Genomic DNA, 22,559 nt, shown 5'->3' on the forward strand with positions numbered 1-22,559 from the left:
AGATTACTGAGGATCGGTGTTAAGGAGGTCGAGGGCTGCAGGAAGTGGGTTACAATCAGACAAACAGATCCTTTAATTGGTTATTTGGTCAAAGTGGAGCAGAAGCCGGGGCAGGTACGACTGGCTGCAGGCTGATTGGACGTCAGGTGCTGAGTGAGGGACTGAGCGAGATGGTAATAAGAAGAACACGGCATAAAGATAAAGACGTGATAACAAAGTATTCGAACATAAACCCAACAGTATTTAAACTGTTTTGTCGTACGGTGACCTCAGACAGACGGCAGGTTTCGGCACATTGTTGCTTGTTTTTCCCACATCAGTGTGTTTGTGAACAGGAAGTCCTTCGGGATTTAAATCCTGACAAAGAAAGATTTCTGTGAAAAAAGCAGTGAAACTCAAACACTAGAGGAAGTGCAGCTTTTGCTGCTTTACTTCTGCACCCTGGAGGTTGGTGCTCGGTAATCAAAGGCTAATTCAGCTGTGACACAGTCCCAGACTCGGTGCTCTTTGCAAGGATCCTTCCTTTCTCCACGAGCGCCACATCTGCACCACAAACACTGCTTCAATCATCTTCCTCAGGAGAATATTCCACACTAAACCGTCCTGTCATTTCCTGTTAGCAGAGTTTTATGTATGGAAAACCCATCAGGCAGGTTTGGCTGCAGTCGAGACAAACCTGCGTAACCGTCCTCTAGTAATTCACAGTGACATTTCTTATATAATCGCTGGAGGAGGACACAGGTTTGAAAGCATTGCTCTGTCAGAGTCCTTTGGAGCCGGTTTGTGACGGATGTTTGGATGACGGCGCTCGACTTTCCTTTCCACTCTTCTGTCTCCAGAAGTGCTGGATCTGCATCGTACTGCACGCCTGCTGTTATTCACTCTGACCCACAAACTGTCTGCAGCGGGGCTGAATAACTTTCAGCACTAACGGTCACGTCGAGGCCTCACCGGCCTGCTGTCTCTGCCCTCATTAATACTGATTATCAGACAGTTCACCCACACAGGCGCTCGGCCGCTCTCTGCGCTGCATTCCTCCCTATCGTGTGACGAATCTCGGCTCATGCTGCAGTCACCGGAGGGCGCAGGTTTGTAGAATCGAGTGGATTTTAAAATCACAGTTGAGTCGAGCTGAAAAGCCAACGCTGTGAGAACATGTTTCAATTGTGTGAATGGATTAAATTCAGTTTTATTTATGGAGGTGAGGGACAGTATGGCTTCTCTTGCTTGTGGTCCTTAAGTAAATTACTGTAGTTAATTAGACGGACTTTTCCCAGCAGATCTGCCCAGATGTCCGTCTTCCATCCACCTGCTCCAGGTGTTTGTGCCCGAGTCTTCCCAGGAGCTTTGCTGTTGGGGCCGTTTGCCCCTGGTTGGATCTACAAAGCCAAATCAGTCCTGGGTGAGGGGCTAGCCTAAGCATAGCTCGCACGAAAGGTGATACTAGTCAGGCATCGAGTGATGCATGAACAAAACTGTGTTTCCCAGCACTTTCAGTTATTTTGGTCTCGGACTGAGTTCCATTTATTTTTGCTGATGTTCACCAGCTGCACAGCTGTCACACTGCAGCAGCACATGGTGCACACAGCTGTGGTCACTCATCGTGGGCATGAATGTCATTTTTTTTAATGATTTCTTTTTCAGGATTCATTTAGATGAGTTGGTTTCCTGGTACCGACCCGACTTTAAGTGTAGTCCATAAACTTTTGAAAAGACCTTCCAGAAGCTTAATGCTAAGCTGCTTTATCCAAAACCAGCTCTGATGTGTGTTTGGGGTCATTGTCCTGCTGGAACACCCGCCTGTGTCCAGCTGCTGATCTGAGGTGTAATTGCAGATTTTGGAGTCCGTCCTCCTTCATCACTCCAGAACCACGGCCCAGAGCGTGATGCTGCCACCGCCATGCGTCACAGCTGCAGTGTTCTCAGGGTTGAAAGCCTCACCTTTGCTCCTCCAATCAGCTCCATCTTTGTCTCGTCTGACCATCAAACTTTTGGCTCGTCCACGTGAGCTCGTTGATTTTGGAGCAGGAGCTTCTTTCTTAGTCAGTCCATGGAGATGTGAGACTGGCTTCACTGTGGAAGCGCCACTGTGACGGTGTGACAGTTTGGGTCTTCTTCCTTTCATAAAGTGGCACATCTGAATAACTTGTTCAGAAATGATTCACAGACCTTCACAACTTGTGGAAATGCGCAGTTCATCTTCTTAGAACGACTCCAAGAACCTCAGAGAAGATCCGAGTCCTTCCGACGAGTGCTGTCAAACAAATGCTTTTAATTTAAAGTGTCAACCACGATCACCTACGAGAAGTTAACCGACACCGTAGAACCTTCAGCTCCATTTATTAAAGATGAAAGTGAGTGTTTGTGAATATTTGAGCCTGTTTGTGTCACGGGTCTGGGTCCGTTGGACCCAGTATGTGGAGTTTCATGTTTTTGTTATTCCATGTTTGAGGTTATTATGTTTTGGTTTTAGTTTGCATCAGGGATTGTTTTCTTGTTCTCTTGTTGTGTTTATGATGATGATTATGATGTTTATTATTTGAGTTTCATGTTTAAGGATTTGTTCTCGGTTGTATCTCACGTTTGGTTTAGTTCAGGTTCCATGTGTCATTCTGTCTGTCTCTCAGTGTCAGGTCTGCGTCTTGGTGTGGTGTTCTCATTTCCTGTTTTATTGTGAAGGTCTGGGTCTCATGTGAGTGTGTTCAGTTTTACCTCTGTCTCGTCTTGTTGATCATTCCCAGCTGTGTGTAATTCCCCTGTGTTTCTCTGGGTGTATTTAAGTCATGTCCTCCGTCATTGTAGTTGCTGGGCCGTCTGTGTATTCCACCCTGCCTCATCTGTGTTTCTACCATGTCTCACCCGTGTGTTCTCCCTGCTGTCCGCCGTTAGTCTCTTCTGGTCGTTCTCGTTAAGGTTTGTGCTCTGTAGTTTAGTTGATCCCAGTATAGTTTAGTTCTAGCTCCATTTGCCGTTTGTATTTACTTTCATGTTCAATAAACCACCTTTACACCTTCACGACTGCCTGCATTTGGATCCTCCTTCATTTCCTCCACACGGCTCACCTCACTCGCCATGACAGTTTGCGTTTGACAGCAGAGAAATAAATTCAATTTCTTATACACACTTCTTGTTTTTCATTAAAGATGTATACTGTACAATCATTCCACCCTGGAAAGAGAAAACGTCAAAGAAATCATTCAAAGTAAGAATGTGAAATAAATCCACACAACCTTTAACTCTGCAGTGAGGTCACACAGCAGCAGTCTGCAGGCTTTCACCAGCTTGTCTTCATGAATATTCTCAGCTCTGTATCTGCCGTGGTCACAGAACAGTCCGAACATGGTGTAACAACAGACAACTCGCACATTACGTTCATCTGCAAGATTACATGCAAAGAAGAACGCAATACGGAGCCTCCATCCAGTGACGTCAGCGTGACGCAGCTATTTCCAAATATGACCCAAATATCTGCACAAAAACCTCACTGTGTGTGTTACTGTCAGCATGTTTGCACGAGGCACAGGCGGCGTCAGTGCGCTGAAAAGTGTCTGTCAGGTAAGTCGGGGGATCGCATCTTCTGCTCTGTGGCTCCAGAAGCAGCAAATCCTCCTGATAAAGCGCCCCTCCCTCACCTCCCTCACCTCTTCACCTCCCAATTCAATTTAATTTAATTCAATTCAAATTCTTTATTGTCCAACAAGGGGAAATTAGTTTAGCAGCAGGATAAAAGTAAACAGAACAATAATATTAAATAATAATGACAATAATAGTGATAGAAAGTCACAGGACACTTGTTTGCCATTAAGGTGACAGGATGCAGTGGGGATAAAAGAAACCTGGAGTCTTTTAGTCTTCCTTGGAGGTACTCTACAACGGCGGCCGGAAGGCAACAACCAGGGTTTTAATAGTTTTGCAATTTTCATTAGTTTTTATTTTTATTTCGTTTTGACTTCAGATTTTCAATTTTATATCAGTTTTAATTAGTTTTTACCAATTGTTTGCTAGTTTAGTTTTTATTTTTTTTTTTGAATCCTTAGTTTCAGTTTAGTTTTGATTAGTTTCAGTTATAGTTTTAGTCGTGTTTGCAAAAATTAAGTCCAACAAAATCCCAGTTTCATCACATCAGTCATGCTCTTCTGCTCATCCTTGGGTATGTTGCTATTCCAGCTACCATACCCTGCACAGGTCGCCTGTCTGTCGCAGGGCTAACACGCAGAGACAGACAACTCACATTCCCACCTATGGGTTCTTTAAATAAATAAATAAATAAATAAATAAATAAATAAATAAATAAATAAATGAATGAATAAATAAATAAATAAATAAATAAATAAATTAGGGCAGATGAACAACCATTGATACCAGGCAACTATAAAATGTATATCTTGGCCCCAATGAGACTATAAGTCTTGCAGCACCGGGTGTTCGTAATTTTGGTTCAAGTGAATTGATAAACTTTTTGAAGGCAATTGACTCACAGTTATGTAGATGTCCCCGTCCTGTTGTCTCGGGATGCATCACGCTGCCTTGCCTGGTGTTAGCGTCTGTTTCTGGGGATGAGGGTTGAGTGTGCTCCCTTCTCAAGGTAAGCTAGGTTAGCCTTCTTGTGTGAGCTTTTCAAGCGCACTTTAAGGTTTGTGGGATTTTTTTCCCTTTAGAAATGTCCCTCATAATTTGTCTCTTTCCACTACAAGACACTTGCTTTATCCAAAACACAGTCATATTCAAAGTAATCCCAAATTGGACTCTGGCGCTTTCTCCTGACTTTTCCTGACATGATTCTGCGCGTGGGCGGAGCAGCAACACAGACGACTCGACTAACGTGCTGCCACCTGCTGGCATAATGAGACACAGCAAGAAAAAATCTGGAAACTAAACTTCATTTTCACCCTCGACTATTGTAGGACACGCACACATCAATGAAAACTAAACACATTTTTGCTATAAATTCAGTTAATTTTAGTTTTGTGAACACTCATTACAGTTTTAGTTAGTTTTCCTTTTTTTGTTTTTATTTTTATTTCCGTTAACGAAAATGTTTTTTCACTTCTACACAGCAAATTCAGCATGTCCAAATTAACACTGTCAGATTTGATTTCAACACTATTAAAGTGTCTATATGGGTCCACACCAGAGAGTGTTAATTTAACTCTTTTTGGAGAGTTGGTACGTTAACTCTGATTTAGTGTTAAACACCAAATCTGTCTGGAGTTGATAATTTAACACTTGGTGTTAAGAGTTTATATATTAACTCTCAAAGAGTATTTTAGTTTAACTACGTAAGAGTTATCTTCTAATTCATTCTAAAAAGCGGGAATTTTACTGTTCTGAACTTCTAGAAATTTCTTTTGGAAATAAACATTTACTAAAAAGATGCAATGGTTCTTGAAAAACATTTATTCTGAACTGTGCACCACAATTTCAAAACATTTTCTGAAAGATGTAACAGTGTACATGTTCTCACTTTCATTAGAATTTTGTTTATCAAAAGGTCTGACATGGTAAATGCAAATAACAGCGCCCATGTGGTTTATGAGAACGACACACAGAGTGTTTCACTACAGACGCAGGAGGCTGATGACGCGGCTGAAGGAAGACTCTCCGGCTCGGTGATTCTGATTGGTCTCAGCGTGCCGGCGCCGTGATGCGTTCCTGACCTCAGACTGTTCATCCATCATCGGCCTGCAGCAGCTTTGGCGGCCTCAGCAGCAGGATTCAACGCTGCTGACGTGCTGATGAAGCTGAGGGGCGTTAATGCGCTCTGAGGGCATTAAAACGCCGGTGCTGAAGCAGGAACATTAGGCGTGCGGCGTCTGCGCCGGGCTTTACATCAGCGCTGGACTCTCACAGTGTCGTGCACAGTTTGCTCTCCGGCCTGAAAGCAGTACGATGCATAATAATAAATCTTCTCCCACTGATTTATGGATCAGCCGCTGAGCTGATGTTTTCATCGTTTGCATGTGAAATCAGGCGTCTTTCGGCTGTTTTTGACCAGAATGATCAATCTGAGGAAAATTCAGACCTTCGTGTTTTTGCATTAGTCATATGTGAGACTGCATGTTTCCAATATTCGGTTCGGTGTTTGACCTTTTCTGCTCTCAGAGCTTCAGCTCCTGTGGGACTGGCCACCTGCCCGGGCTGAAGACGATCGATGGATGGAAACTGTCCTTCTGTGAAATGCTCCTCTCTGCTCCACCTCTCCTCCCTCCTGTCTTGTAAACATAATATAATCTGCATGTGTCAATCAAATTACCTCCAGATCTCTCATTTTTCATGTGATTATTAAGTTATTCATCCATTTATTTTATAATACTTTATCAATACATATCAGCGATCAGAAAAACAAAATATTAATGCGCTGTCTCGTGATGTGAGAGGTGATGTCACGGGTCTGGATTATGATGAATTATTCTCTGTTGATCAAAGTAGGAAAAGGAGAATAAAATGAGAAGATGTCAGTGAGAAGTAAGACAAATAAAAGTCGTACAAACTCATTTTGTTTTAAACCCAAGGAGTAAAAGCAGGTTTTCAGACGGGTTTTGAAAGTGTCTGATGTGAAGGAGCAGTTTGTTCCACAGTTTAGGATCAGTCCCAGCAAAGACCTGGTCTCTGTGCTTTAATCTGGACCTCAGGACAGCTTTGACCTGCAGACCTGAGCGATCTTGCAGGAGTGTACCAATTCAAAACATCAGAAAGGTATGAGGGTGCTAACCCGTGCAACGCCTTAAAAACAAATAATTAAATCTTAAAATCAAATGGAAAACTAACTGGCAGCCAGTGTAATGATGCCAGTGTGGGAGATATATGTTCTTGCTTGCGTGTACCAGTTAGTAACTGTGCTGCAGCATTTTGGACCAGCTGCAGATGGCTAACTGATGGCAGGCTGACACCAGCTGTCCTCAACATGAAGAAGAAGGCTTTCAGGAGCAAAGTGAAGGAGGAGATGAAGGCAGCACAGCGGGAGGTGAAACGCTGCCTGAGGGAAGCAAAGGACACCCACAGGAGGAAGGTGGAGCAGAAGTTGGAGAGGAACAATATGAGGGAGGTCTGGAATGGTGTGAAAACCATCACAGGCCACAACACCAAGAAAAGCACAGTGGGGGGGGGGGGGCTGTGGAGAAGGCAAACGAACTCAACAACTTCTTCAACAGGTTTGACCAGCCCACAACCCCCCCCACCCTCACCTTCACTACAGAGTCCAATCCCCACTCTCCTGCCTCCCTCGCTTCCCCCCCTTCCTGACACCATGACACCCCCCTCCTCCAATCCCTCTCTCAGCAGCAAGACATCTCCCCCCCTCCCCTCCTCCCAAACATCTCCCAGTGTCACAGTGGATCAGGTCAGGAGACAACTGAGGAAGCTTCGCCCCAGAAAGGCAGCAGGCCCAGACAAGGTGTGTCCTAGGATGCTAAAGGCGTGTGCTGCTGAACTTGGGGAGCCGCTACAACGAGTCTTCAACCTCAGTCTGCGACTGGGGAGAGTGCCCGCCCTATGGGAGACATCCTGCATCGTCCCGGTCCCCAAAAAGAACCGGCCCAATGAGCTGAATGACTTCCGACCGGTGGCACTGACGTCACATCTTATGAAGACTCTAGAGCGGCTCTTCCTCAACCTCCTCCGACCACAGGTACAACATGCCCAGGACCCACTACAGTTTGCATACAAGGCGGGTGTCGGAGTGGAGGATGCCATCCTGTACCTCCTACACAGAGCCCACTCACACCTGGATGGGGGAAAAGGCACGGTCAGGATCCTGTTTCTTGACTTTTCCAGTGCCTTTAATACCATCCGGCCCTGTATGCTTCAAGAAAAACTGAACAGGATGGAGGTGGACCCCTGCCTGGTGGCTTGGATCTCCGACTACCTCACCGACAGACCACAGTACGTCAGGCTGAAGGACATCACGTCTGACACTGTGGTCAGCAGCACAGGAGCACCACAGGGAACTGTGCTGTCCCCTCTTCTCTTCACCCTGTACACCTCTGACTTCTGCTACAACTCTGAATTATGCCACATTCAGAAGTTTGCAGATGACACGGCCATCATGGGGTGTATCTGGGATGATCAGGAAGAGGAGTACAGAAGTCTGGTGAGGAACTTTGTCGCATGGAGTCACACAAACCAACTCAACACCTCAAAGACTAAGGAACTGGTTGTGGACTTCGGGAGGTCCAGAGAAGGTCCACTGCCAGTTCAGATAGAGGGGGAGGAGGTGGAGGTGGTCAACAAGTACAAGTACCTCGGGCTGTGGGTGGACAATAAACTGGACTGGTCATGCAACACAGAGCACCTGTATAAAAAAGCCCAAAGCCGACTGTACTTCCTCAGGAGGCTGAGGTCTTTTAACATCTGCAGGAAGCTCCTGAGGATGTTTTACCAGTCGGTGGTTGCTGGAGTACTTTTCTATGCTGTGGTGTGCTGGGGGAGCAGCACAGCAAAGAAGGACTCATCCAGGCTGGAGAAACTGATCAGGAGGGCTAGCTCTGTGGTCGGCATGAAGCTGGACACTCTGGTGACAGTGGCAGAGAAAAGGACATTAAAGAAACTGCTGGACATTATGGACAATGCTGGGCATCCTCTGCACACGGCCATTAACAACCAGAAGAGTCTGTTCAGTGACAGGTTGCTTCTCCCAAAGACAAGAACTAACAGACTTAAAAACTCCTTTGTCCCACACGCCATCAGACTGTTTAACTCCTCCCTGGAGGGGAGAGGGAGGGGAAACAGGAGGACAAAGGAGGGGGGAACAACTAAGCTGTAGTGCCTCTGCACCTCACTGTACAATACCTTTTGTAAATAGTCAACAGTGCAATAGACTCAATACTTGAAATGTGCAATTCACTTGTATTTTTATTTTTTATTCCTATTTATTCTATTTATCCCCTTTGTATATTTTATTTATATTTGTTTCTGTATTTATATATGTGTGTGTGTGTGTGTGTGTGTGTGTGTGTGTGTGTGTGTGTAACTCTGTAACTTCTGTCGGTGCTGTGCTTTTTTGGAAATCGAATTTCCCAGAGGAACCCACCCGAGGGATTAATGAAGTTCTATCTTATCTTATCTTATCTTATCTTATCAGAGTAAAGACAGCAGTCGAGGCATGAACAGCTCTCTCAGAGTCTCTGAAACATGGTTTCACTTTGCAAGTAGCCAAAGATGAAAGAAACTGGACTTGATTACAGCGTTAATCTGTTTATCAAACGTTAGATTAGAGCCAGAGATCACTCCTATGTTCCTCACAAAGGCTTTTTAAAGAAAATACATTTCTAAAGGGCCAAAGTTGCAGTGGTCACAGGGACCAAACACAATCACCTCAGTTTTCTGTTCATTTAAGCTAATAAAGTTTAAATGAACAGCACGGTGGCGCGGTGGTTAGCACTGTTGCCGCACAGCAAGAAGGTCCTGAGTTCAATTCCACCATCAGGCCGGGGTCTTTCTGTGTGGAGTTTGCATGTTCTCCCCGTGTTTGCGTGGGTTCTCTCCGGGTACTCCGGCTTCCTCCCACCGTCCAAAGACATGCAGCTTGTGGGGATAGGTTAATTGGATAATCCAAATTGTCACTAGGTGTGAATGTGAGTGCAAATGGTTGTCTGTCCCTGTGTGTCGGCCCTGCGACAGACTGGCGACCTGTCCAGGACATACCCCGCCTCTCGCCCTGTGACAGCTGGGATAGGCTCCAGCGCCCCCCGTGACCCTGAAAAGGATAAGCGGAAGCGAATGGATGGAAGTTTAAATGTTCTCTTCTTCCATGTTTTCCAGTATTTGCTTTTCCCGTTCCTGTTTGTAATTTCGTTTCCGTGTTGAGTTACTTGTGTTTGCATCTACATCCTGTCGTCACACAGTCATCGTGGGTCACTGTTGGCTGTTAGCTGCAGGCTAACACCTGCAGACAGGTGTTGTGCTGCGTCGCTGCTGGATACAGAGCTGCTCCCACCTGCCTTCGCAGCATCACCTCCTTCATCATTCGCTTGTTATTTTCTTTGAGTCTTTTAATAATCCTCCTCTGCTCACACAAACCCGTCTGTGCAGTAAAATATGAACATAACAAAGTGCACGAGCCTCTAAACATCTTCTTTATGGCCGACTGACAGACGTGTCTCTGGGAAGCACAACAAAATGTAAGTGAGGATATTACTCAACATACACATCAATGAGAGGGAGAGCCAATCGGCGTGCTGCTGTTTAAGCGTGGTTTTCTGCCGCAGCGCGACAGATTTGTGGATATTTCCCCCTGTTTTTATAACATCGTTAAAACAATGAGTTTATTTTTCAGTTTGACGAGAAAGTGGCGAGCGGGAGTGAATCTGTCACGATGAACATGCTAGAAGCTCTCACAGTCTCTGATTCAGCATCCTGACTTTGTGAAGTCCTTTTCCGCCTCCTCTTCACCCACGCCTTCATCATTTTCCTTCAAAAAACTTCTTATGTCTGTCTTGAAGTGCTTTAGCTGGAAAGCCACCACATCAACCTGACGTGCAGCATCAATGACTGGTGAAGGCTGAGACGTTGCTCTGGGCTACAAAAAAATGAAACATGGTGTTGTAATAATCATTTGGTGCTTTAGAAGTGATTAGGCTCCAGCAGCTGAAAGCACTTTGCAGTGAGGGATGAGCTGAAGCTCAGCAGATGGAGATGGATGAGAGCGCGAGCTTCATGCATCAGCGCGGTGTTAACGAAGCGCTGGTGTTTGTGAATCACTCTGATGAAAGAGCTTCTCCTCGCGCCGTGTTGTGAATATAAAAAGGCATTGAGACGCCCCGTGGAGGGTTTGGATCGCCGAGGTCACCGAGAGGGGGCGGGGTTCAGTTTGCCCAACGGCTCGAGGGAAATGTGACATGTGTTGGGGTGAAGATAGCGAACCACTTTGGCCGGGGTGGGCGGAGCTCACGTAGAAACATAGAAACAGTAACGTCCTGGAGCTCGCTGCACAAACGTCATCACCATCATTATGTAACAGCACAGTAAGCCAATCAGCTGACATCCTAGCGCTGCACGTCTCAACCATAAAACAAACATTCAAATATCTGTTTCATCATCTGCACTTTATTACCGACACCAAGATTTTACGACATTTTTATACTTTATTTAGAAATACCAATCCATCATTTATGAGGATTTACATCAAGAACAAACAAGTTGTTTAGAAAGTCTGTAGGATTATGACAGAGACGAGCGAGCAGCAGCAGTCACAGGGTAACGTGGAAAGTACTGAAGCTTACTCATTTAAGGCTGAAGAGTTTAGTTGAGCTTTAGTCTAGTTTCTGTTTCTTCTTTGTCTCCTGATTTACGAGTCTTTCCCTGTGCAGTCTGTCATGTGTTGTCATGTAAATGGTAAATGGTCTGTATCTGTACAGAGCTTTACACACCCAGTCATCCACACATTCACACACACACAGCTACGTTGTAGCCACAGCCACCCTGGGGCGCACTGACAGAGGCGAGGCTGCCGGACACTGGCGCCACCGGGCCCTCTGACCACCACCAGTAGGCAACGGGTGAAGCATCTCGCCCAAGGACACAACGACCGAGACTGTTCAAGCCGGGGCTCGAACCGGCAACCTTCCGATTACAAGGCAAACTCCCAACTCTTGAGCCACGATCGCCCGGAAGGGACAGCATGTCTATGTTCCACTATATTTCCTGTTTTATTTTGAAAGTCTTGTGTGTCCATGTTCAGTGTGTTTAGTTGTACTTCCCCTGCGGCGTTCAGGTGCATTTGTGTCAGCTGTGTTTCCAGGTGTTTCCACTTCCCTCATCACCCTCGGGTCCTTACCACAAACACACCTGCTACTCAGCCATGACAGTTATCACGCTACTTTAGGCTGCTCGCCTGTGCAAATGCGTCACCTGATAATGCAGGAAATTGTCTCCAGAGTATTTAAGAGTTTCTTTAGTTTACTCAGATAAAGTCAGGTGAACGGTGAAAGCACATCTCTGCAGATTACTGTGTTCATCTTTCCTTTGACCCTGACGAGTCTCTTCGTTCTTGCTGCAGAAAAACATCCCCGCAGCATGATGCTGCCACCACCGTGCTTCCCTGTTGGTGCCGTGATGAGCTCTGCCTGGTTTCCTTCAGACACGATGCTCGGCATTCAATCTCAGTCTCGTCACACCAGAATTTTGTTTCTCGCGCTCCGAGAGTCCTTCAGGTGGCTCTTGGTAAGCTCCAGGTGGGCTGTCATGTGTTTTTTTTACTGAGGAGTGACTTCCATCTGACCACCCTACCAGACAGGCCTGATTGGTGGAGTACTGCAGAAATGATTGTTCTTCAAGAAGGTTCCCCTCTTTCTAAGGAGCGATGCTGGAGCTCGGTCAGAGTGGCCATCACCTCCCTGACTAAAGCCCTTATCTCTTATCCCCATTCTGGATGACGGAGGCCGCTGTGCTCACTGGGACCTTTTCTGTGCTCGATACAATCCTAAGTCGGAGGTCTACAGAAGTTATGTGCTGTCCTCGCCCTGAGTCTCTTGGTTTCACCAGCTAGACAGCGAGATAACGATGCTCCAATAACCAGACTTATTTTCCTTTTTGCGCTGATTTATTGAAGAATGGCCTCTGACCATTGCCTTCTCTTTGACCATCGTAAAACTGAAAGTACAAAATACTGTATTAGCTAACTAACATTGTAAACTAGCTTGTTACACTCTTACTGCAAGCTAACAAGATAAAACGTTCAAATGTACAAATTATTGTACCATTTTTACACAAAACAAAAGATAATAGTTATTTTATCGACACTCATACTTACAGACATATCTTGTCCAAGGCAACAACATTTTAAGGTCCGTATCAGCTTAGAACGATAACATTACGGTATCACTTTCCGCCATCTTTTATTTCTTCTTCACGTTCTCATTTTTTCCTTTCCCAAAGTAACCGAACCCAAAGCAGCCACTAGAGGGAGCTCTAGGGCAGCTTACAACTATAATATCCGATTTAAGTTATAAAAGGCAGAACAAGTTACCTTCTTCAGCTCTGAGACTTATTTCTTCGAGCTGTCACTAAAGCTCATGATCATCTTTGACACGGTCGTTCAAAGTTCAAAGCTCCTTCTGGCTGGAATCAGAAAACTGTCCACAGGTGAAGCCTGAGACCACCGAGACCAGACCCAGAATGAGAAAGCATCCAGATTCTTTATCTCACTGGTTAGTTTATGTAATCACTAACCTAATGGAGCTCTGCCAATTGTCATCAGGACACTTGCAAAAGAACATTTTGTTCTTGAGATTCAAATGTTCCTGGCAAAATAAATTGTCTGTGTCAGAGGAGGAGTTCAAGTAAAGGCAAAATTTAACACCTTCAGTCACGACTTCTTTAATGATCTCAGCTCCCAAACTACTCACTGTTTAACCACCACTGTTAATCTGTGCTCGATACAATCCTGTGTCGGAGAACTACAGACAGCTCCTTGGACTTCATGGCTTGGTTTGTGCTCCAACATGCAGCTATGGGACCTTATACAGACAAGCCTGTGGCTTCCTAAATCTGTCCAATCAGCCAGATTTAGAAACATCCGACAGATGATCAGTGGAAACAGGATGCACCAAAGCTCATTTCTGAGCATCACGGTCTGTGAAAACTGTCTGGATTCCCTGCATTTCGCACAAACAACAGATGAAGAGCCTTTTGTTTGAGGTAATAGGTGGAGACGAATGTTCAGTCATCTGGAAAAAGTGAGATCGTGAATCACGATTAAAGTGCTTTTCTCATGTCTCTCTGTTCTTGTCCTCTAATCTTCTCAGCTCTTTAGTCACGGACACCTCAGAGTGACTCCACCTGTTCCTCCACCTTTCTGCTTTGATGGCATCCTGTTTACGTTTTCCGTGTTAGCATCCATCCTGTGAAGCGAGCGCTTGGCTGCGTTATCATCAGCTGTCAGCTCACGGCGTCAGCGGGTGTTTGATGTCTGCACCTCGTCAATGCTGATGATGGGACAAACCCACCTTTGTCTGAGGGTTACAGTCAAATCAGTGACTGGATGGAGAGCAGTTTATCTGAATTGACTCAGTGAGGGGCAGATTGCCGGAGAAATGCTGATTAATGTGCCGTTTCCATAACTGCTGCTGAAATTTAAGGCCTCACAGGGCGGTGCGTGACCTCTGATGACCTCTTTGCGAGAGAGAGATCAGTGTTTGTCTGCTGTTTGCTATTATGGGATGAAGTATGCGTAGGAAGGTCACAGGTGAGGCGAGGCTGTTACGTAACATCACCAGTAATGTAATGACCTAAAACAACTCGCTGTGCTTTCCTTCAAACGTTTCATGACACCAGGCGGAAAAACGAATGTAGTAAACTGAGCGTAACTCGCGCTGACACGTCCTGCTCGCCTCTGCGTTCAATCCAAACACAGAAAGCTCCACAGGCCGACCTCATTAAACTCACAGCGCTGCACTCTGTGTTTTCATCGCCTCTGATGATGTGCAGCTGTGCTTTCACACACCACTCGCTCCCTTGCTTTTGGCCTTTTGCAGCTTCATGTGATGAAACATTGATGAAGTCGCCTTCGCAGCTCAAACCGACGAGCAAAGTCCAGCTCGATGGCTCAACCGCTGCTGTGCTGATCTTCGCCCACACCTAAACAGCTTTTTCCCCGTCTGTTAATTTTTTTAATTGCTTGTTTGTTTGTTTATGTGGTTTATTTGTTTATAATCATCAGCATTAATGAGGTGCACAAATCAAACACCCGCTGACGCAGTTCTTCGTTAACCACGTTAATGAAGAACTGCAGAAGTTTCCATCAACTTAATGACATTTTAACTCATTTCCACTCAGGATTCAGGGAGAAACAGAAGGACCGCAGCAGTCTGCGAGTTTTTATAGATGTCAGAGACAACAACAAACGTTGTGCAGCCCTTTTATTGATCAGTCCAAGGCTTTCAACACAGTACATCATACAATATTAAAGCAAACAGTTGTTTACAGGGTTTTCAGAATGAAAATGATTTATCAGGCAGAAGAAAGAACGTTCAGCTGGGCGTACCCCAGGGGTCCGTCCTAGGACCGCTAAGAATTCTAGACACAGGTGGTCATTTTAAATCCATTCAAAGATGGGTGTAGCCACCAGCTCCTTGTGATTGACAAGTCATTAGCCAATGAGGATACCTGGGTCGTCCTGATCTTTAATAATCACCAAAACTTACACAATGAACTAAATATTGCATTCAGCAAGACTTCAAACGACTCAGAGACGTGTTTACTGGCGTCAAAGATAAAGTGAGCTGACAGCCGTTTTAAATGGTAGATTTTGCAAACCAAAGGAGTCGCCCCCTGCTGGCCGTTAGAACGAATGCAGGTTTAAGGCACTTCCACACTGTTTCACTCTTTACTTTATATCAGCTGGACTGTGCAAAAGTGCTACAGAAGCGCTGTGTTAGTACACATGAAAGGGTCTGATTCATAGCAAGGACGACGACGACTGACAATCGTGAGACTCAAATTACTCGTTAAAATACAATCAGCTAAAGTTGCACCAAACACGGCTTCGTCTGATGAGATGATCAGAATTTACAACTGTTCAGAGGACAAAAGTCAGTTTTCTGCAGATATAATTAAACTTTTGACCTTGGATACAAAATATTTGAAAACTACTAACCTATGACATCTCAGCACACCTACATCAATGAGCCCGTCGATCTTACATCTCACATTCAGAAAGTAATGAACGAACCGAAGCTGAGACTGGTTTTTACTGTAGAATCAGGTCCTGCCTTTCTTCTGAGGCAGTGTTATTTGTGTGCATGTGTGTCTTCATTATGTTGGATCGTCGTAAACCTTAACACCCTGAAGGCTGCAAAGACTGCCGTGTTCTTATCTACAAAGCTACTCTCACTCCACGCTGATCTCCATCCATCAGAAAACTGTGGGAAGTTACCTTCTTCAGCTCTGAGACTTATTTCTTCGAGCTGTCACTAAAGCTCATGATCATCTTTGACACGGTCGTTCAAAGTTCAAAGCTCCTTCTGGCTGGAATCAGAAAACTGTCCACAGGTGAAGCCTGAGACCACCGAGACCAGACCCAGAATGAGAAAGCATCCAGATTCTTTATCTCACTGGTTAGTTTATGTAATCACTAACCTAATGGAGCTCTGCCAATTGTCATCAGGACACTTGCAAAAGAACATTTTGTTCTTGAGATTCAAATGTTCCTGGCAAAATAAATTGTCTGTGTCAGAGGAGGAGTTCAAGTAAAGGCAAAATTTAACACCTTCAGTCACGACTTCTTTAATGATCTCAGCTCCCAAACTACTCACTGTTTAACCACCACTGTTAATGATTAGCAGAGCCCGCTCAGTAAGGCCAACAGTTTGGATAAAAATCCACATTTTCGGATGTTAAAATGAAGAATATTTAACAGATCAGCGCGACACTACGTGCCGGCCTCCTGGGAGACGGGCCTGAAATCAGAGCAGGTGGAGGCGGCTCAGACGTCAGTGTTTCAATATGCTGAGAAGTTTAAGCACGAGTTTTTCTTCTTTAAATTATGACACCACCCCAGCTTTTATCTGTAGGAATACATTTACTGCATGTGTTCCTTTTTTAAAACCTCCTTCATGCTTTGGATCTTTGTGGTGGACCGCTTGCTTCATCGGGTCTTCTTTGTTCGTCCCAGTGAATGAATTTCATCCCACTACTGAGTCTCTCTGAGTGTTCTGATCTCAGTTTATAGCTGAGGACGTATAAAACCACAGACATACTCGTCACGGTTCCTGTTTGAGAAGAGCTTCAGTTACTGTGTCAGCAGAATGTGAAGAACTAACGTCTGTGACTTTACCTCCAAACAGCTGTCAGCTGTACTTTGAACAAGAACAAAAGAGAAAGAAAGAAAAAAACAGAAGGTTTGCTGGACTAAAAGAGAAAGTATGAGAGTAGCTTTCTCTCAGAGCACAAAACAATGAACGATCAGAAACTTACATCGTTAGAAATCCTGTCAGTGTCCCAATTTTCACATCGCCCATCCACATTTCACACATTTCCTCTGTTGGAACCTGCAGGCTGTGTGATACTGCAAATTCTGGCTTTGATGCGACACACAGTATGACAGATCCCAGTAGCTCAGTGCTCTCCCTACAGCTGCCTTTATAAGGCAGAGTCATGATTTATGAGCTGGATCGTCATGAATCTGAAAATTCGTAACACAGTGTGAGTTCACACAGTAAAACAGGCCTTTAGGAAGCTTCAGATGTGTTTCATACCGCAGGCTTGGTGATCACTTTTCATTTAAAATCAAATGAACATCAAGTGGCAGTGTTAAAATAAAAAATACTGATCTGATACCAGCGTTGGTATTAGTGCTATAGATACTTGGATCGATCCGCTCACCTCGCTGCTCTGAAGAGAAACTCTGTTCAAATCTGAGATATGAGCTCAAAAGTCACAGCAGTCGTTTCTTCGGGTTCTGTTCACAGCTTTAGTTCATCTGGAAGGTTTTAAACATCTTTTAAAGGAAGTGACAGAAAGCATCTTTGAAGGACAGGTGTGTGTGGACAAGAGCAGAAATCTACCTGAAACACATCTGAGTGGGTAAAGTCCAGGAGCGATCATTCAAACACGTTTAAACTAAAGATCCACAGTTAGCCCCATATCTGAAACCAGGCGGTGTGTGTGTGTGTGTGTGTGTGTGTGTGTGTGTGTGTGCAGTAAAGTCTGAGAGCTTCACTGTATTAGAGTTCAGACATCGGGGGTTAAATGCCTGAAACAAAGTGTGGGACTCAGCCCGGCTTTAGAAACACTCGTGTTTTGATCGGCAACATCAATGATCCCAAGCAGACGCCTCACGTTTGATTCTGAAGCTTTCACATGCTTACTGCTTCTCCGGGAAGAGAAGAGTTCACTAACAACAGGTTAAATGAGGCAGCTGAGGTTGTCAGTAACACTGAGCATCATCTCAGTGAGCAGAGGGGCCGAGACAGCAAAGAGCCCAACACGAGCAAATGTTACATTGTAAACAAGCACATTTGGACATCAAGTCACACGCGTCATTTTTATGGTCAATTATAATGAAAATCCTTTATTTGAGACTCATGTGTATATGTGAATTTGATTTTCCATATTTACGACCCGATCTTTCTCTGCTGGCTGTGATCTACACGGTTAAATTCATGTCACGTCTGTGCCTTTCTTGTGTATGTTACCTGAAATTAAGCTCCAGATTTTAATGTGATGCGCTTCAGTAAGATTTCTGCTCAGGTCCAAAACCTTCCGCGCATTCACAGCGAACGAGGACTTCTAGGACCGGACGGAGCGAAAACACGGACAGAGAACATGATCCCCGGTTCGGCAGAAAATCTGACGCTTCTAAACTCAGGATCCAGTACCTCCCAGCTCCCGTGGGTTCTGAGAGGAAAACATCCTGAGTACTTTTCCGTGTGGAGAGCAGAGGCTGTGCGCGCTGATGGATCCAGACATCAGGTTTTAATTACTGCTGCCGTCACCGGCAAAGGAAACTATCCACACTATAAAACATATGCGGGGTCACAGAAAGTCCACAGCGCGGTCGTTTATCAGCGTTTCCGACGTTTCCCTGGTTCCTCTCCATGAACACTGCCGAGATGGAGAGAGAGGAACTGCAAGCGCGCGCCTGTGAGTCATGTGAGCGAGCAAGCAGTCAGTGGACCGGACCCCTCCCCTGCCTGTCCGCGGTCACCAAACAGCAACGACACTGATGCCAACACTAATACTTTTATTCTGAAACATGTTTTTAAGGTTTCTTTAGATTTTTTTTTACATTCATGTAGTTACAGAACACACAGCAGCCACGAGCGCCAAAAACACTCCACAGAAGAACGCGTGAAGCAGCAGAAGCAGCATGACCCTCACCCGACAACCCCCAGCATCATGTCTGCACAGAGAACTGATCCTGAACACGTCTCAGGACAGAGATGGTTCTGTGCGCTTTTACGCGCCGCCGCGTATTTACGCACGGCCCCGCTCTCTGTCCACGCCACAGCTTCAGACTGTGAGCGTTTATAAATCCCTTTGATGCAAAGTCACAAAAGTCCGGAGCCGCCCGTCGAGCAAAACACGTCACGTCCTCTGCAGCCCGGCGCGGTCCATCCATCTCTTCACCTGCGCATCGCGTCCGTGGCGCACTGGTCCGTGAGCACCGACAGGCGGCAGTTCTCCGTCTCCACGTTGTTCAGCGGGATGGCCACCTGCGTGTCATCCGGCTCCGCCCTTACCGTCCCCGAGAACGGCCGCAGGTGGCACGTGCTCGGCCCCGAGGGAGAGGAGATCCTCCAGAAGAGGTCCTTCATTTTCTTCCGGAACTCCCGGCGCATGAGGCAGTACAGCACCGGGTTCAGGCAGCTGTTGGTGTGCGCGAGGCACACGGTCACCGGGTGCACGTATGTATGCACCATGTAGAAGGTCTTGTCCCAGTTGACCACGTTGAACTTTACCAGCACGCCCCAGAAGGTGATGGCGTGGTTCGGCATCCAGCACACGAAGAACGACAGGACCACGATGGTGACGGACCGCGTGACCCTGGACCTGCGCTTCACCTGGTTGTTGTTCATGCTGCGCAGACGCACGAAGCGCAACAGCAGCAGGTAGCACGCGCTGACGATGAGCATGGGGAACACAAAGGCCACGAGGATCTTCTGCAGGTGGTGCAGCGCGAGCCACGCCTGGCCATCCGGGAAGGCGAGCAGGCACAGGCGCTCGCCGGCAACGCTCTTCACCGTGGAGAAGATCGCCGTGGGCAGGGACGCGAGCGCCGCGGACAGCCATAGCGCGGCGATAACCCACCGCACCGGGCACACACGCCGCCGGGTCCGGTCCTTCAGCGCCGAGGCCACCGACCAGTAGCGCGTGACACTCATAGCCGTGAGGAAAAAGACGCTCGCGTACATGTTCATGACGGTGACTGTCAGCACTATCTTACACATGGCGCTGCCGAACGGCCAGCTGAAGTCCAGCGCAGTGTCCACGGCCCAGAACGGCAGCGTGAGCACGAACTGAAAGTCCGTGACGGCCAGGTTGAGGATGAACAGGTTGATGCTGGAGCGCTTCTTCCGGCCGCCGCGCGCCTTCATCAGGAAGAAGACGAGCAAGTTTCCCAACAGCCCCGCGGCGCACACCAGCGAGTACACTGCCGAGATGAGAATGCGCAGCGCCGGGGAGCCGTCCGCGGGCACGTCGATGTCGTCCAGGCTGCTGAAACGGCTCGTGCCCGCCGAGGAGCGGTTCCACGCGGCGCTCTGGTTCCACGGCTCCGCCATGCCGCCTGTGAGCGTCACGTCCCGCGCGAGGGCACAAGACGGGGTGCCGGCGCGGCGAGCTGCCCGGAGCTCCTCGTGCGCATGGTCCCGACGGCCGCCGAGGGTAGACTGGCGGGCCGTGTGCGCGCAACGCGCTTTAAATGCTGCTGGTGCCCGCGGAGGCGCGTTCCTGATATTTATATGAGAGAGAGAGAGAGAGAGAGAGAGAGAGAGAGAGAGAGAGAGAGAGAGAGAGAAGAGAGAGAGAGAGAGAGAGAGAGAGAGAGAGAGAGAGAGAGAGAGAGAGAGAGAGAGAGAGAGAGAGAGAGAGAGAGAGAGAGAGAGAGAGAGAGGCGCGCTCAGTGTTTTTTAGCTTCCTCCCAAACAAAAACAACAACTAAAAAAAACAAACAAACTGATGCGCTGTTAGCTGTCAGCAGGTGCACGAGGCTCACGGTGGGGTGACACACACACACACACACACACACTCACACACACACTCACACACACACTCACACACACACTATTGGCAGTATATTATTTTCATCGTCCTGAGTTATTAGTTCTTATTCTGAATGCGTTATGACAGTAAAACCTCGAGAAGAAAATCACTTTAAACTCCTGCTACAGCAGCCAATGAGTTATTTTTGTTTCAAGCTAAGATGAGGCAAAGTTTCACGGAGGTTAAAAAGCTCAGTGAGAGGAAAAAACGTCCATCCAGTCTCCGAGCAGAGACACTGACTTCCTCTCCAGCGCGTCTTCTAGGACGAACATGAAACGCGCAGCTGTCGCCGTCTCTGAGCCGACACTTCTTATGAATCAGATTTAATTCATTAAAGCAGCAGAGCAGCCCAGACCATCACAGCACCACCGCCGCGGCTGCTGCTGGACGCTCTCTTTATGAAACGCTGTTCGTCTGATGCAGATGTGACGAGACTCAAACGGCCTGCAGGTCTTTGCTGTTGGCTGGTCGGTCCTGGGAAGGTTGAGCACATGTTTTCTGTCTCTGTAACCTTTCAGACGGACCGACGTGGTTCCTCCGCTGGTTCTTTAGACAGCTTAGTGTTGGCGTGAAGTCAGTCCTGATGATTTATGACGAACCAGAGAAAGTTTTCCAGACACTCATCCCAGTAACATCTTCATAAATGTCACATTTTCTGCCTTTCAGCATTTCATTTCAAGTCAGATAATTTCAGATAATTTACAAATGACTGCATTCTGTTCTAATTTAAAATTTCAGCTTCCAAACTTTGTCGGCAGAGTTGTACAAACTCGAAATTCATTCATTATTCAGCCTGAATGGATTTGAATAATTATTTGAAACGTTGTTGTTTAAGACGAAGGAGGCGCGTGTTCGATGTGTACATTTTTGCGTAAATTTGTGTTACTGAAATGACTCGATGCCACCCTATCTGTCCATGTGCTCTGCGCTCCAAGTCCTTCCAAACCTGCCCGTTACGGGTCCGATGGTTACTGTAACGGGATGATGCAGGACGTGCTCAGCAGCCAATAAAAGCTGCCATAAATAAACCACTTCCTGGCTTACATGCGGTTAAGTGGCTTACTTACCTGACACATGTTCATCAGTTAATGAATCCACGCATAGATAAGATGAGGGTCCAGCGAGCCAGCTGGCACTCAGCAACATTTTCCCATCATGCTCCTGTGATCCAGCTGCTCGGTGCCAGCAGGCTTCATCGATTTCACCCCAGATTGTGGGAGCTTTGCTTCCCCCCCCCCACACACAGGAGGATTTAACAGCCCGGCATGAACACTCAGAGGAACGTCACCAGCTCTGCTGCTAGGGATGGGGATTGATAAGATTTTCATGATTCCGATTCCAGTTTCGATTCTGTTTAACGATTCGATTCTTTTAAAAAAAGAGGAGAACACTAAGGTTGATTAGCTTAGGACTTTGTTTTATATCTTCTCTTTGAACAAGATAGAAATTTAGGAGTAACATGGCCTTACAAACCCAGCAGTGAGATCTTAAGAGATCCAGCCTACGGCTCTTCAATGGGTGTCACAGGATCCCCAGGAAAAAAAAAATGTAAATGTAAAATAATAAAATAAATATTCTTCTGTAGCAATAACAAAGTATAACATCAATTATTCTGTAGCAATTACACAAGAATATCCAGTAATGTCCCTGCCTACAATTAAACACACTTACTGAAAATCATCTGCTGTGGCAAACGGGTGCAAGCCTTTGACCACAAACTGAGTCACTGCTCGGTGACATTCGTCTATCCTGCCTGAAAGGAGACGCGGCAGACTGCAGCGAGAACTGCCAGCATCTGAGCCAGACTCTGTCTCATCATGGTCACTAAATGCACAGTAATGGCAGGTTTGTAATAAGGC

General features: G+C 46.3%; 1 protein-coding gene across 1 annotated transcript; it reads right to left on the reverse strand.

Moving 5' to 3' along the window:
* Positions 1-14,838: 14,838 nt before the first annotated feature.
* On the reverse strand, positions 14,839-20,355 carry rxfp3.3b (relaxin family peptide receptor 3.3b). Its single transcript, XM_026172408.1, has one exon. The coding sequence runs from the start codon at positions 20,217-20,219 to the stop codon at positions 19,062-19,064; it is 1,158 nt and encodes a 385-aa protein (XP_026028193.1). The 5' UTR covers positions 20,220-20,355; the 3' UTR covers positions 14,839-19,061.
* Positions 20,356-22,559: the final 2,204 nt, after the last annotated feature.

The sequence above is a fragment of the Astatotilapia calliptera genome, chromosome 7 (assembly GCF_900246225.1).
Source record: "Astatotilapia calliptera chromosome 7, fAstCal1.2, whole genome shotgun sequence".
NCBI classification, from domain to species: domain Eukaryota; kingdom Metazoa; phylum Chordata; class Actinopteri; order Cichliformes; family Cichlidae; genus Astatotilapia; species Astatotilapia calliptera.